General features: G+C 47.6%; 1 protein-coding gene across 2 annotated transcripts; it reads right to left on the bottom strand.

Annotated features, from left to right (window-relative positions):
• Nucleotides 1-1785: 1785 nt before the first annotated feature.
• Qtrt1 (queuine tRNA-ribosyltransferase catalytic subunit 1) lies at nucleotides 1786-15408 on the bottom strand. 2 transcript variants are annotated; one of them, XM_085844465.1, is made up of 11 exons: nucleotides 15141-15408; nucleotides 14936-15004; nucleotides 14706-14844; nucleotides 10750-10828; nucleotides 10522-10637; nucleotides 9476-9614; nucleotides 9077-9152; nucleotides 8895-9004; nucleotides 8732-8819; nucleotides 8241-8419; nucleotides 1786-4387 (listed from the first exon to the last, which is right to left on the bottom strand). In XM_085844465.1, exons 1-10 carry the CDS (start codon nucleotides 15381-15383, stop codon nucleotides 8267-8269), a joined length of 1212 nt encoding a protein of 403 aa, XP_085700591.1. In that variant the 5' UTR covers nucleotides 15384-15408; the 3' UTR covers nucleotides 1786-4387; nucleotides 8241-8266. The 2 variants fall into 2 exon arrangements, with proteins under 2 accessions (XP_085700591.1, XP_021028505.1); XM_021172846.2 differs by lacking the exon at nucleotides 1786-4387 and having other exon boundaries at nucleotides 8180-8419.
• Between the last annotated feature and the right edge of the window lie 1654 nt (nucleotides 15409-17062).

Genomic DNA, 17062 nt, shown 5'->3' with positions numbered 1-17062 from the left:
ATAATGCTAATTAGTGCTGAATAGGTAGCTACCTGTTTGCCTTTTAAGTAGGGCGTTGGAACCCTGGCTGAGTTTAGCTAAACAATTTTAGAATAACACTGAACTGATAATTATCCACAATTTTGGGTGACAGGCAGGGGAAACAGTGAGAAGCGATTAAGACTGGCTGGCTCCTAGTACAAGGCCAATTGGCTTTTTTATTTTTTTTTTGGGTGGGAGGCAGTGAAGGGCCTGCTCTTACAACAGCAAGGTCTCCAATCTCTCTCCCCCCTGTTAATTAAGTTTAAATAGGCAATGCTTAACAGAGGTGATCAAAAGATTTTCTCATCCGTAGATGAGTGGGCCTTAACCTTGACTTGGGTGGACATTAACCTGATTCCTCCCGTGAGTAACAACTCACATCTGTGGCTCTTGGTATCTTTTGGGGAGGGGAGGCAGAGCCGTAAGTATTTTGGTTTTTATCTGGAGTCAGATACCAACCTCTTTTTAAATCAGGTGTGTCGCACAGGGAACTCAGAAACGGTCAAATTGGACCTTCCCTCCGCAGTGATCTCCTGCGCCAAGCGGTACCCATACCGTATTCATATGATTATGAATCAGTATCGCAATTCTGAGTTATTGCGAGGCCTCTATGTGAGACTTGTCAACCTCAGATTTAGCAAGGCCTAGACAAGAATTATGTCAGTATTAACACCATTAATTTTGGTTAAAATAGGAGCTAAAAGTCTTTTCTCTTCATCTCTGTTATTCCCAGTAGCCTGAGGAACTAAGGACACCTTGCAGTAACAGCAAGGGTGAAAAGCCAGAGGCCAATTAAGGGACTAAGCCTATATCTATCAAAATAAGAACTAATCTTTGTAAATATATATGAAATTTCTACTTCCCTAGCTCTCCTGGTAAATCTAAATCCTATCTTAGACTGAAAGGCCACATGCTGAGATTAGCAGAACCACCTGTTTGCTCTTAGGGGCTGGGCGGAGAACCGGAGAATGTAGATTGACCTGCTTGAGAGAAGGAAGAATACTAAACAGTTAGAGTGTAGTAATGTAAATTTTCTGTTTGGAGAAGTCAAGGTACTTTATTTAGATGCAAATTGTAAAGCTAAAGTTAATCTCAAATTAGAAGTAACTGGGTGCCAGCGGCGTTCCGCTGCAGACTGACCTTTAATGTCAGTTTGCAAAGAGTTTAGGATAAATAAGGTAAAGGCAAGATGAGCCTTTGGTGACCTTGGGGGATATGCTCTGAATTAACTTTGCTAGGTAATTTAGAATATAGGAATTTCTAATAATTGAACTGAATATTAGACCAGTCTAAGATTGAGTTAGAATGGCTGGTCACACTGAAGAGTGAAAAATCATTATGACTCTATTAAATGACTAATTTTACTAAGTCTGAATATACAGTCTCTGATGTACTATTGCCATAAAGTTAAAAGGCTAGAAGCTAGTCCAAACTGGAAAAATGACAAGCAAGGATGGATCTAAAACATGAATTTAATCCTTTAGTCCTTTTAATCAGGACACTGAGTTAACTTACCTGTCAGCTCAGCACACGAATTACCAATATGCTTCTGTAGAGTTCTGTGGAGAGAACCTGTTTTTCCCTTTCCTAATAAGGTAGCTGTTTTAGGATCAATCTATAAGCCAATAAGTAGACCCTTTTAAGATACTAAAAAGCATTTATTAAATTTGACATTTTAATCTCAAATTTTGAAAATAAAGGTATGTTTTAAATAGTGTGCATGGAAATGCACTAAATAGTATATATGGGAATACAATTTCTCTTTTGTTTTTTAAGAGGTTAAAGTTTAAAATTTTACAATATCTAACCTTTTGAATTAATAACTTTTTGGACAAAACATTTTAAATATTTGGCTGTAAAGGGGCAGTGACTAATTGCACTTTCAATTATTTTTCTTAAGGAACGGTTGTAACTAGAAGGCTAGAAAAGTTATTAAGAGTCACACGTGCATAATTTATTTATTTATTAACTAAAAATATGTATAAGCAATTGTAAATTTGAGAATTAATAGTATCTGAGGGACGAACAATTTTAGGTAATTATGAGCTCAGAGATATAGCATTGACTATTAATATATAAATTAAGGTTTGATTGTTCAGCATTTTAAAACACCATCTACAGCACACAACCAGATTATTTGTGCTGGAATAGGGGCAACTGTGTGTTAAGACTCCGCTCCACAGCAGCTAGTTGGGCCCACGTGGGCCAAACGATTGGCTGGGAGGATGAGAAAAATGAATTTACAATAATGTTTTTTCTGGCCAAAGAATTGTCTTGGGCACAACTAATTTTTAATTACCAATTAACAACAATTATAAAAGCTTTCTTTATTTCCTGCAAAACCCCTTGCAGCAAACCAAAACACCAAATAACAAAAGGATACTATCTCTGAATCTTTTGGGTGAGAGCAAGGATTTAAGGTAAACTTCCCTTGAGAAGCATTAGTTAATAAAATATTTTCCACTTAGGAAACAATATATACTGAAAGATTAAAACTTTTGGCTTCTCGTAAAGAAGCAGAAACAATAAACATTTTTCTTACATAATGTAAAGCTATATTAGCCATACATAGAGGCAAAATTTTCTAGTGATTACCAGTTTACTAGAAGCAAAAATCTTTGAATTTAAGCATTATTTTAAACATTTGAATAGATCTGTAACACTGTTAAAAAGAAATTTTCTTGAACACAGGGAAAACCTTTTTAGGCATTGTTTGCAAAACAAAAGAAAAGGCCACAAGCCGCTCTGGGACTGCCCAGAGCCCTGTATTGACTCAAAGGTAAAATACTTTTTAATTTGAGCATTAATCTTAAATTTGCAATCAAACTGCAAGCTGCAGTCAATGGAACAATGGCAGTTTTAACCATAATTTTTAAGTTTTTGTGCAAGGTTAGGATAATATCTACAACTTTGGGAAAGCAAAACCTATGTTTAAAACAATTTATCACTGTTAAAATCAATATTAGAAGCATTACTATCATATTACGAAGTTTGGATATCAATTAATACCTATGAATACCTATTAAAGCAAGCTTTAACGCTTTAATAAAGAGGCATTGCTTTATATCTTATCTTAAATTTTACTATTTAGGATAGGAACCACATTAATTATTATCTAAACTAGAAATATCTTAAGAGACTCAGCCTCTAGGGCTGCCTTAGGCCACGTGTCGGAAGGACTCTAAACTTGAGTTATCAAATTTAACATTAACCATCTGTAGCAATGTAACAATTATTAATTTTAACCAACAACTATGAGCTGAATGCGAAAACATGCAGAACACATTTTTAATAAAGAACCAAATGAAACAGTTAATTTTAGACCAATCAGAGAATATTAATCTTTGTAGCTACAATCATAGAATAAAAAAGCACTTTACCATTGTCAAACACATTAATTATGAACCATTTATCAGATTTGAAACTAAGAGGCTGTGTACTCGCTGCTTTTTCTTAAAACGAACATTTTTTCCATCAGGGGCCTTCCTGCCACGTGTCTGGTTTTTGGCTGAAACACGTGGCAGCTCTCGGCCTTGCAGATAAAGTTTTTTATACCATTTTTATTATCCAACATAAAACATAGAACATTCATTCATACAGACTGGACACGAACATACATGAATTGAACACGAGAACAGATTGGTGCACCAGACATAAACAAGACACAAAATGGGGCAGAGTACTCCTGCTATTTGGGACAATTTCCTCCCTCATGATGCAGTTTTTATAACTGGGGCAATCCGCCTGTATTAATTTCCTTTTAATAAACCCTTTCCTTTCTCACACCTAACAATGTAGCTTTTTTCTAGCCACGGCCTACCGCCAGTGCCTAGCTCCTCTTAAGCTTCACTGCTGAACCTAAGTGAACCAGCGCTCGGGCTTAACGCTGTCTCAGCTTAGCCCATACCTTCTCCGGTATGAATTTCCTTTATCCTTAAGCAACTCCTGAAAACTAAACACAACGGCCTGATCATGATTTTGAACCCTTCTTTCCTCCACCTAAGCAGTTTTTTCTAAAAAAAACTGCGGCACACCGCCTGTCTCCGTATCTAGTTCCGATTTACGAACTGCTGACCCAAGTAGAACCAGTGTTGGGTTAGCACTGCTTCAAACTTGCTTCGTATCCTACTGCATCCCCGCAACACTTTCAAAACTGAAATTTTTTTGGGCTAGCGCTAGCATGTGTACCTGTCCGTTGCTCCGATGCTCCTCCGATACGACGATTCTTTCCTTTCTTGTGGAGCTCCACACAGCAATCGTTTCTCTTAGCATCTCTCTGCCATTCTTCAGGTCCCAGTTCTGGCGCCAACTGTTGCGGCCCGCCCGCGGTCCACAACACGAACGGTTCACTGAGAATGGCAGTTCCCTGCAAAGAGAGGTAACTAGATAGGGCGGAAGAGAAGAATGAAGTCAAGACAAAACTCTGATCAAGACTCAATTTAATATTTCCAGACACTCAGTTTATAAAGGAGGGGGGAGGGAACCCAATTTCCCGCCAAGTAACTCAGGGTCCAGTAGCAGGACAAACACGTGTGTGCCTTCAGGCAGCAGAGTCAGGTTCCAGCAGTGGGCGTGGCAGGACGAATGAGCCGGTAGCTCCACCCTAGAGCAGGCAGGTTCCAAGCTGGGGGGAAGGGAGGCCACAAGGAAAGACCATAGGTGAGGGGGGCACACTCAGGAAAGACCATAGGTGAGGGGGCACACTCAAGAAAGACCATAGGTGAGGGGGCACACTCAGGAAAGACCATAGGTGAGGGGGCACACTCAGGAAAGACCATAGGTGAGGGGGGCACTCAGGAAAGACCATAGGTGAGGGGGGCACACTCAGGAAAGACCATAGGTGAGGGGCACACTCAGGAAAGACCATAGGTGAGGGGGGCACTCAGGAAAGACCATAGGTGAGGGGGGCACTCAGGAAAGACCATAGGTGAGGGGCACACTCAGGAAAGACCATAGGTGAGGGGGCACTCAGGAAAGACCATAGGTGAGGGGGCACACTCAGGAAAGACCATAGGTGAGGGGGCACTCAGGAAAGACCATAGGTGAGGGGGGCACACTCAGGAAAGACCATAGGTGAGGGGGCACACTCAGGAAAGACCATAGGTGAGGGGGGCACACTCAGGAAAGACCATAGGTGAGGGGGCACTCAGGAAAGACCATAGGTGAGGGGGGCACACTCAGGAAAGACCATAGGTGAGGGGGCACACTCAGGAAAGACCATAGGTGAGGGGGGCACACTCAGGAAAGACCATAGGTGAGGGGGGCACACTCAGGAAAGACCATAGGTGAGGGGGCACACTCAGGAAAGACCATAGGTGAGGGGGGCACACTCAGGAAAGACCATAGGTGAGGGGGGCACACTCAGGAAAGACCATAGGTGAGGGGGCACTCAGGAAAGACCATAGGTGAGGGGGACACACTCAGGAAAGACCATAGGTGAGGGGGGCACACTCAGGAAAGACCATAGGTGAGGGGGCACACTCAGGAAAGACCATAGGTGAGGGGGCACACTCAGGAAAGACCATAGGTGAGGGGGCACACTCAGGAAAGACCATAGGTGAGGGGGGCACTCAGGAAAGACCATAGGTGAGGGGGGCACACTCAGGAAAGACCATAGGTGAGGGGCACACTCAGGAAAGACCATAGGTGAGGGGCACACTCAGGAAAGACCATAGGTGAGGGGGGCACTCAGGAAAGACCATAGGTGAGGGGCACACTCAGGAAAGACCATAGGTGAGGGGGCACTCAGGAAAGACCATAGGTGAGGGGCACACTCAGGAAAGACCATAGGTGAGGGGGGCACACTCAGGAAAGACCATAGGTGAGGGGGCACTCAGGAAAGACCATAGGTGAGGGGCACACTCAGGAAAGACCATAGGTGAGGGGGCACACTCAGGAAAGACCATAGGTGAGGGGGCACTCAGGAAAGACCATAGGTGAGGGGGCACACTCAGGAAAGACCATAGGTGAGGGGGGCACACTCAGGAAAGACCATAGGTGAGGGGGCACTCAGGAAAGACCATAGGTGAGGGGGGCACACTCAGGAAAGACCATAGGTGAGGGGGGCACACTCAGGAAAGTCCATAGGTGAGGGGGGCACACTCAGGAAAGACCATAGGTGAGGGGGGCACACTCAGGAAAGACCATAGGTGAGGGGGGCACTCAGGAAAGACCATAGGTGAGGGGGGCACACTCAGGAAAGACCATAGGTGAGGGGGGCACTCAGGAAAGACCATAGGTGAGGGGGCACACTCAAGAAAGACCATAGGTGAGGGGGGCACACTCAGGAAAGACCATAGGAGAGGGGGCACTCAGGAAAGACCATAGGTGAGGGGGGCACTCAGGAAAGACCATAGGTGAGGGGGGCACACTCAGGAAAGACCATAGGTGAGGGGGCACACTCAGGAAAGACAATAGGTGAGGGGGGCACACTCAGGAAAGACCATAGGTGAGGGGGCACTCAAGAAAGACCATAGGTGAGGGGGGCACTCAGGAAAGACCATAGGTGAGGGGCACACTCAGGAAAGACCATAGGTGAGGGGGCACACTCAGGAAAGACCATAGGTGAGGGGGCACACTCAGGAAAGACCATAGGTGAGGGGGGCACTCAGGAAAGACCATAGGTGAGGGGGCACACTCAGGAAAGACCATAGGTGAGGGGGCACACTCAGCAAAGACCATAGGTGAGGGGGCACACTCAGGAAAGACCATAGGTGAGGGGCACACTCAGGAAAGACCATAGGTGAGAGGGGCACACTCAGGAAAGACCATAGGTGAGGGGGGCACACTCAGGAAAGACCATAGGTGAGGGGGCACTCAGGAAAGACCATAGGTGAGGGGGGCACACTCAGGAAAGACCATAGGTGAGGGGGGCACACTCAGGAAAGACCATAGGTGAGGGCACACTCAGGAAAGACCATAGGTGAGGGGGGCACACTCAGGAAAGACCATAGGTGAGGGGGGCACTCAGGAAAGACCATAGGTGAGGGGGGCACTTAGGAAAGACCATAGGTGAGGGGGCACTCAGGTAAGACCATAGGTGAGGGGGGCACACTCAGGAAAGACCATAGGTGAGGGGGCACACTCAGGAAAGACCATAGGTGAGGGGGGCACTCAGGAAAGACCATAGGTGAGGGGGCACACTCAGGAAAGACCATAGGTGAGGGGGGCACTCAGGAAAGACCATAGGTGAGGGGGGCACTCAGGAAAGACCATAGGTGAGGGGGCACACTCAGGAAAGACCATAGGTGAGGGGGGCACACTCAGGCAGGCTTGGCCTTGGCTTTGAGACCATAGGTGAGGGGCAGAGCATCCCCGGGCAGGCTTGGCCACAGTGCGATCCTCTGCTAATTCACATCTATTATTAAGGAGAGTACAGAGTGCTATGCAGAGCCAAGCATGCGCCTACAGGGTTAAGAGAAGAGCTGAGGGCTGGAGCGAAGGCTCAGCAGTTAAGGGAACTGGCTGCTCTTCCAAAGGTCCTGAATTCAATTCCCAGCAACCAAAGGTGGCTCACAACCATCTGTAGTGGGATCCGATGCCCTCTTCTGGTGTGTCTGAGGACAGAGACAGTGTACGCACATACATAAAGAAATAGAAGAGAGCAGAAAAGCCAGCCGCCACTCTCCATTGGTGACCTTGGGCAGAGGTGCTTCTGCCCTGGGCCATCGAGGCCCCCGACAGCCAGGGGAGAATGAGAGCGATAGCTTCTAGGGTGGCTGGGAGATCCTGACCTCAAGAGAGAGCCCACAGTCTGACACTACTTTCCAAAGCAGGGCTGTGCCCAGTGGTTCCCAGTTACCCCACAGTTACTATGACTACTTTTTTTGTTTTGTTTTCATTGAGAAAGGGTCTTACTCTACCCTAGGCTGGCTGTGAAAACCAAGCTGGCCTTAAACTTGCAGCTAACCTCCAACTCCTGCCTTTCCAGCCAAGCTCTGGAGCCACCAGACTCAAACTCAAGTCCTCAGGGCAACCTCCCCAGATCTGCCTGGCTTTGCCTCTCTTTCTTTGTCCTGGGATCACACACTCCGGGCCTCTGCATATATATCCAATTATGGGCCCACCTCCACTCTCTGGTTTACTTCTTACTGAGAACCGAGATAGCCAACTACAGTGAAGCTTGGGATAAGGAAGAAGAGAGACACAAGAGCTTAAATGAAAACAAAAAGTAGTAACAAAATCTTTTATAAAAAAGAATCCTTCAGAATTCCCCATACCCCAGTGTCCTTCCCCAGCAACCAGGTCATGTGAGCGTGACTCCCACAGAGGCCAGTGCTTCAATGGCCCAGGCAGGACAGAGGCTGTGGTCACCATACATGGTGCGCATGAAGTTTCGTACAAAGTCAGGAAAGCGCTGTTCCAAGATACTGCTGCGCACGGCACTCAGGAGCTGCAGCTGCAGGGCAGGGATAAGCATCAGCTCGGGTGTGAGCCACCAGCAGTCCCAAGAGTGTCCCCAAGGCACCAGGCATGCAGTCTCAACCACATCACAGGCCCAAGGCTAAGGGAGCCACCTTGGAGGGCCCCACCCACACCACACCCTCTAGATGAATCTCGTCCACAAGGCCCTTATGGCACAGACTCTACAGCCCCAAGGAAGCTCCACCATGCCTCAAACCCACAACTTCAAATAAAAAGGAGCCATGCTGCAAACCCTACACCCCACCCCCAAAGTCCCAAGGCCCTGCCCCACACTTGTCCAGGTCACCTGATAGGCAATGTTGTGCACGGTTAGGTGGTGTAGCGCTGTAGTGTTGTCACTGTGTAGCAGGGCATGCAGGAAGGCTCGGCTGTGCCTGTGGGTCACACAGTTGGTGGCTGCACACTGCCTGAGCCCTCTCCCCTCTCCAATCCCAACTTCTAAGACCTACGTCTGGCAGGTGGGACAGGGACACTCAGGGTTTATGGGACTGAAATCCTTGGCATACTGCTTCTTCTTCAACTGAAGGTTCCCAGTGGGCACAAGGGCGGATCCAAAGCGCTGGGGACAAGGAAAGTCAGGGTCACGAGGGGTACAGGCCCCTCGCCCTTCTAGCCCTGGGGCGGGACTCACCGCTGTCCGTGTGGGGTACACACAGTCGAACATGTCACATCCAAGAGCCACGCAGACCACCAAATCGGTGGCATAGCTGGGTGCAGCCATGGGAGACAGGGAGAAGCAGAGTCCACCTGAAGAGAGGGCTTCCCAGGCCTCCGTCCATCCTCCCCCCATGAGGATATTTTCATACTGTACTGTGTTTCACTTAGCCTAGGCTAGTCTTATACTCCCTACATAGCTGAGGATGCCCCAAAACATTCTCTACTCCAGGAAGTGGCTCATGAGACCACTTCATTAGCTCCCCAGGAACACTATACCCTTCTTCCCATAAGGATCCATCAAAAGGTAATGGGGACCCCAGGATTGGCTCCACACACCAGGGCTCAGGGTTCTTTCTCCTCCACCCCAACATACCCAACCCCCATCAGGTATCGTGGCTTGTCCTTAGGCAGCATGGAGGTGCTCAATGCCACCATCTTCCAGAACTGCGCCTTGCTCTCTCCTCCACTCAGACCTCCGATGGCGAAGCCCGGCACATCTCTCTTGGTCATCTCTGAAAGGACATATGAGCCCAGCTTAGGGGGATTTAGGATTTTGTGACATTATAAAAGGTTACAATATGCTACTGTCACAAAGCTCAATCTCCTTTGGTACAATACAACATTGCAATCATTTCCCATAAAACAAGACCTTGAGACAAGCATTTAGAGACACACCGAGGAATCCCAACAGCTCAGGGCAGGAGGATCAGGAACTCAAGGCCAGCCTGATCTGCATGACTGTGACTGGGTCATTAGTGTCCCCTAGTGCAGGAAGCCCTGGGTCCCAGCTCAGCCACACATCATCCAAGTGCGGTGATGCATGCCAGTGATCCCAGCACTCAGACACGGAAGCAGGAGGATGAAAAGTACAGGATCATCCTCTGCTACACAGCAAAGTCCAGGCCAGCCTGGGCTACATGGAAGCCGGTCATAAGTCAACAAATCTGTGAGAAGAGCCAGCAAGAGGGCAAAGGCACTTGCTGTCAAGCCTGAGGATCTGAGTCCCCCCCCCCGCCCCCCCCCCCCCCCGCCCAGGACCCACATGGTGGAAGAAGAAAACTTACCCCCACACTCACACCTGTCACATGCGTGCACGTGACACGCATGTGACAGACAGACAGGCAGACAGACAGACAGACACAAACATACACACACTGGGAGGAAGGGAAGGGGGAAGGAGAAGACATAAAGAAAGAAGAGAGAGAGACAGACAGACAGACAGACAGAGAGAATGATCAAATCCAAAAACCATGATCCAACCTAAGATCAGTATTTGGCTCCGTTTTCTAGACCTGCCCTACTGCCTAAGGCCTCAGGGCCTCTGTCTCCTGCACCCACACCTTTACTCATAGTTAATGGCTATGGTCACAGCATCCTTGTACCTGGACCAGCCCCACCCTTGTCAGTGCCTGACTCTACCTTTCAGGCAAGTGGTCCGAAGATCAGCATTCAGTCCACCCTGGATGATGGCAAAGAGGTTCTGCTTGTCCTGGTGCTTATGGGCTGCGATGCATCTGTCCAGCCAGCGGACTGACCTGCAGGAGGGTCCCTGGTCACAGAACCTCAAGGTGGCTAGGGAGAAGTATGGTGGGAGCCCACATTCTCCCCACCCCCTGCATGGACACACATACACACACCCGCACACACCTGTGCATGGCCTCCTCCACTAGAGGGCCTGTCACTGTGCTGCTCACCACATGGTCCAACTGCATGATGATGTCCGAGCCTGGGGGTAGGAGCGTGCTCTGGTGAGGAAGAGGACGAAGAGGACCCTCCCAGGGACCACTTCTGTAATCATCCAAACATGGCTGCACAGAAGCCAGGATTTCTTTTGTACAAATAACCTCATGGACCAGTGAGATAGATCAGCAGGCAAATGTGCCTTCCTCCAGGACCCACATGGTGGAAGGAGGGAACCGACCCCTGCATGTTGTCACTGTGGATCCCAGGCTCTTCTCCAGCTCCCAGTCCTCTACCCTTACTGCGCAAGGACTATTGATATGATGTGCCTCAGTGGTACTGCCATAGTTTAGCATACACAAGGCAACAGATTCCATCCCCAGAACTGCATCAAGTGGGTGTGCCTCGGTGTCTCGGTCCCAGCATTCAGGAGGTAGAAACAGAAGAATCAAGAGTTTAAGGTCAGCTGGGCTTGGTGGCGCACACCTTTAATCCCAGCACTTGAGAGGCAGAGGCAGGAGGATTTCTGAGTTCGAGGCCAGCCTGGTCTACAAAGTGAGTTCCAGAACAGTCGGGATACAGAGAAACCCTGTCTCGAAAGAAAAAAAAAAAGAGAGAGAGTCTAAGGTTGGGGGTGACTGGGTGCTGATTGCTATTCCAAAGAGCCTGGCTTTGTTCCCAGAAGCCACATGACCACTCAGAACCAGGATCAGAGAATCCCATGCCCTCTTCCAGCCTCCGTGCCACATGTGGTACACAGATATATATGCAGGGGAAACACCTACATAAAATAAATAAAATCAAATAGCTACACATGGTTGGTGTTCACATTTATTCCAAAACGAGGCAGGAGACACTCTAAGTTCAACACCAATCTAGCCTATGTAGAAAGATCTAGGGCAGCCAAGGCTACTCAGTTGTTAGATTTCCAACCCAGGACCCCAACCCTAACCCTGTTAATATGCAGGCAATTCCACTGGCCGGCTCTCAGGGACCTAGCAATTGCTAAAGTTATCACCTGCCAGGCCAGGTGCACAGGGTGTGTGCTGCTGATAACAGGACTGGCCAGCCACCCTAGCAAACTCTCTCTACATTCTCTCTCTCACTCTCTCTCTGTCCCCCACCCCACCCCCACCCCCGTCAGAGAACACACCCCTATCCCCAAAGAGCTGCCTCCAATAAATCTACTTTTATATTTTAAACTCAGCTTGAACTGGCTTATCTCATCAGTGGAGAAAATCTATTGCCTGTCTCAAGTCCAACAAAAATAAATACAATCTTTAAAAATGTGTTTTATAGAAAAATAGAATTCAGGCTGGCAAGATGGCTCAGTGGTTAAGAGAACTGACTGCTATTCCTGAGGTCCTGAGTTCAAATCCCAGCAACCACATGGTGGCTCACAACCACTCGTAATGAGATCTGACGCCCTCTTCTGGTGTGTCTGAAGACAGCTACAGTGTACTTACATATACTAATAAATAAAAACTTTAAAAAAAAAAGAAAAATAGAATTCAAGGCCATTCTTGGCTCCTAGAGTTTTAGGGCAGTCTGTGCCATCTGAGACAAGACTGAGCAAGGACTAGCACCAAGGCTGACCTCTGTGTCCTGCTCTTGTTCCACGGCAGGAGAGCACACACCAATACAAATAAGCCACAGCCACCTGCTTCCTGCTAACAATTCTGAAAGCCAAAGACTTCACACAATGAAAGGTTTGGGGACCTGAGGATAAAACTCAGCAGCAGATACCTGACGTGGCATGTGTGAGAACCTGGGTTACAGGCCCAGCTTAGAGAGAGAATCAGATAAATGGGTAGACAGATCAGACAGACAGACAGACAAGCAGACAGACAAGCAGACGAAGGGCTAACGGGTATACAGACTATACCAGTCTAAAGTCATCCAATCTGATTTCCTAGGTCAGATCAGCTGGTGGCCATATGTCTGTGAGAGACTACCATGTGAGAGGGCAGCCCTCCATGAGCAATACTATCTCTAGGAAAGTGATGCTGGAATAAATAAAAAAAAGCTTTGGGCTGAGGGTTGCGCTTTGTGGTTAAGAGCACTCACTGTTCTTCCAGATGACCCAGACTTGGTTCCCAGCACACAGGTTAAGTCAATACTGCTTGCAACTTCAGGTCTGGAAAATCTACTCCCTCTGGCCTCAGACACCTGCGCTCACATGTACATACAGACATATAACTGACGATAATAAAAACAAATCTTAATAGAAGCTAGCTAACTAAGCATGAGCCTGCGCGTAAGCGAGAAAGCGGCATTCCTCCATTGCTTCTGCTCCAGGGTCCTGCTTTGACTTCCCTCAATGATCACCTGCGACCAGGAAGTATAAGCCCAATAAAAAAAATCAACCCTTTCCTCCTCAACTGGCTTAGGTCAGGCTGTTTTACCACAGTGACAGGAGGAATCCAAAACACAGACAGAGGGCTTTTGAACAAAACCAGGAGAAGAAGGAAGGGCCAGGCTGAGCAACAGAGCTTTGTTCTTTCTCACAAAACAAACAAAGCAAAGCAAAAGGCAGAGCCAGGTGTGGCTGATCCAGGTGTGGCAGAGCCAAGTGTGGCTGAGCAGGCCTGTTATCCTTGTAACAAGGGAGTGTGAGTTTCAGTGCACCCAACATGGTATAGGGAGAGCCTGCATTTACATACAAGAACTAGGGCCAGGGCTCAGAGCACTGGTGGATTAGCAGGTGGCTCAGTGGGAGACCACCTGCCTTAAATCCCTTGATGAGGGGCTATTTGTAAGATGAAATAAACCCTTTCTCCCCCAAGTTGTTTTTGGTCATGGTGTTATCACAGCAACCTTATCCTGCTATCAGAAGATACAGGGACTCAGGGTAGCTCCTGTCAGGAAAGCTTGTCCTGACTCCACTTAGCATAACACCACAGGTTTCATAAGAAGGCTTTAGGATAAAGCCCATGCCCAGCACCGGAGACATCAGACATAAAGTTCCCAACAGATCTTTTGTACTTGTATGTACAGAAGTGGGAAAGAGTTGGAGCTTATGTTCCAAGGCTCCAACCCCATGTGCAGTCTACACAACATAAACTGTCCTGGACTGTAAATGTAGGTCAATGAATCGAGTGCTCATGCAATATATAAAAAGCCTTGGGTCTGATCCTCAGCTCAGTATAAAACTAGGAATGATGGCATTTGACTGTAATCCCACCACTCTGGAGGTGAGAGAAGAGAATCGGGGGTTCAAAGTCAACCTCAGTTAAAGAGGAAGTGAGGTCTAGGGCAGCCTTGACTATGTACGTCTCTGTCTCAAAAATAAGACAAAATAAAATAAACTACATAGATGGAAATAAGGGGCCCAAACCATGCCTATCTTATCTTGTTGTCACCAATATTTTATTAAATTCAGTTTGTTACTAAGAACACTAACAGCTGGGTGTGGTGGCACCTGTCTTTAATGCCAGCACTCCAGAGGAGAGGCAAAAGCGGGTGTATCTGTGTTTGAGGCCAGCCTGGTCTACCAGTCTACCTAGAGAGTTCTAGCCTAGCTGAAGTTACATAGTGAGTCCCTCTCCAAAATAATAAACAATAAGTAAATAATAAAATACATACACATAAAACAAACCAATAAATAAAAAAGGATGACTCTGTATTCAGTACTGTGCTTACAGTACTGACATTAGTTCTCTTTTGTGTCAGGAAATGAAGACAGCTTCTTTGTCTTTTTTTTTTTTTTTTTTTTTCCTTTGGGACAGGGTGTCTTCCTTTGAGACCATGCAGTCCAGGCTGTTTGTTTTGTTTGTTTGCTGTAGTGAGGGTCTAGACCAGGACACTGGCAAAGCACTCTAATTAACTGTTGCACATGCCCAACACAGGACCTATTCTTTATCCTTATTTTGGTTAGGTGAAAGAGCCCAAATTCAACGTGGCGTCCGAAGCCCTCCTCTTACCCAGAGCATTCTGGATTTCCACCGACCTCTCTGGGCTCAAAAGTGTCTCTTCTCCATCGTAGGGCGAGCGGAAGTGGACGCCCTCCTCCGTCACCTCGGACAGGGAGAAGAGGGACACCATCTGGAAGCCGCCGCTATCCTGGGGAGACCCCGCAGCGAAGCTGTCAGGAGATCGAGACTGGGGACCTCTCACCTCAACGCAGCGCCCGAGGGCGGCAACCCCAACTCACCGTTAGCAGATTGTGGGGCCAATTCATGAAGCCATGAAGACCCTGGGCTTTCCGGATCAGCTCCGGACCCTGCGAGAGAGAAAAAGTTAGCGGTGGCCCGCAGCTCCACGGCCAGGTGTGGTTGAGCCCCGGCACTGTGCGCCTTACTCAACAGACTTTTCCAGAGGCCCCCTCGCCGCCCACTCCCCAGATCGAATCCACACACCGGCCTCAGCCCCAGATGGTAGGTGTTGCCCAAGCAGATGCGGCAGCCCAGGGTATCCAGCTGCTCCGCGGTGATACCCTTCATGGTGGCCTGTGTACCCACAGGCATGAACACAGGGGTGGCTACCGTTCCATGCGGCAGCCGCAGCTCACCCGCCCGAGCTCCGGAGCGACTGCACTCAGCGACCAGCCGCATTATTCGTGGAGCGGACTCAAGCGAACCTGGGCTGCCTACTGCCGCCATTTTCAGTCCCGGAACCACGTGGCCTGAGACCACAGAGGACAGCGCCGAGGTGCCCTGAATCACGTGATCTGAGAGCTATAGGGAACCATAGCAACTGACGCCACACCCTCCACACTCTTGGGTGCACTACTTCCAGATCCCATGGCTGTCGCTTTCCCTCTATCATGGAAACCGTTCGAAGGCCCAGTGCCAAGGCTTAGCGAGTGAAGATAAAGGCGCCAAGCCCGATGACCTGTCTCTGGGACCTACAAGACAGCCATTCAAATTCGCATGGGCGGACATACAATAAATGTATTTAAAACACTCCAAGACATGTTTTTCTGCTGTATAAAATACAGCAGCCTGATATGATAACTCATCAGGAATCTCAAGATTTCAGAGGCTGAGGAAAAAGGATTATGTGGAGTTGGAGATCGACATGGCACAGTGAGTTTCCTAACAGCTTGGGCTACAGAGAGATCCCATCTCACAAAAAGGGAGCGAAAGATGGAGCCAGGCCTGTTATTGTACTCCTTTGATACAAGGAAAGGTAGAGGCAGGTGGATCTCTGTGAGCCTATATAGCAAGCTCCAGGAAAGTTAGGGCTATATTGTGAACTGCCTCAAAAAACAAGCAATAAAAAAGGCACTGTAGGGCACTACTGCAATCCCAGCACTTGGGAGGCAGAGGCAGGCAGATTTCTGAGTTCGTGGCCTGGTCTATAGAGTGAGTTCCAGGACAGCCAGGTCTACATAGAGAAGCCCTATTTCAAAAAACAAACAAACAAACAAAAAAAAAAAAAAAAAAAAAAACCAACCAAACAAAAAAAACCTGATGGCTCGGCAGTTAAGAGCACCGACTGCTCTTCCAGAGGAACTGGATTCAATTCCTAGCACCCACATAGCAGCTCACAACTGTCTGTAATGCCGAAATCTGACACCCTCACACAGACATACATGCAGGCAAAACATCGATGCACATAAAATTATTTTTAAAAAAAATCAGGGCTGGAGAGATGGCTCAGCGGATAAGAGCACTGACTGCTCTTCCAGAGGTACTGAGTTCAATTCCCAGCAACCACATGGTGGCTCACAATCATCTGTAATTGGATCCAATGCCTTCTTCTGGTGTGTCTGAAACAGTGACAGTGTACTCATATACAATGAATAAATCTTTTAAAAAATCAAAATAGGGGCTAATGAGTTAGCAGATAAGAGCACGTACCCAGAGGACATGGGACTCCTAGCACACACAGCCCCCTTTAACTCCATTTCCAGTGGATCTGATGTCCTCCTCTGACCAGGCAGTTAAGATGGTGGCACACACACATTCAGGCAAAATACTTAAATACACAAATAAATCTTTAAAAGAAAAAAAAAAAACAAAAACTTTCTCCCTGGCATGAACAAGGCTCTGGGTTGAGTCCTCTGCACACATACTCACATAGAATACTCTTCATATGTGTAGTCGCTAACAATAGTCTCTGTCATTCTGTGTTCATTTATTACGGACCTAGCATGTAGTCAGGGGCTCATATTTTTTTTTTGTCAAAGGATTCCTATCATTACAAAAAGAAATCTAATGCCCAGAAACGTGACTCTCACTATTACTTTATTCAATGAGGGAGGTGTGTGTGTGTGTGTGTGTGTGTGTGTGTACAGTCATTTGTTTCCACTGCCCTGACCAGAGATTTAATAAAG

Source organism: Mus caroli, unplaced genomic scaffold (genome assembly GCF_978045245.1).
Source record: "Mus caroli unplaced genomic scaffold, Mus_caroli_1 scaffold_11, whole genome shotgun sequence".
NCBI lineage: Eukaryota > Metazoa > Chordata > Mammalia > Rodentia > Muridae > Mus > Mus caroli.
The sequence above is the reverse complement of the archived record's forward strand: the minus strand, read 5'-3'. Positions and strand labels throughout refer to the sequence as shown.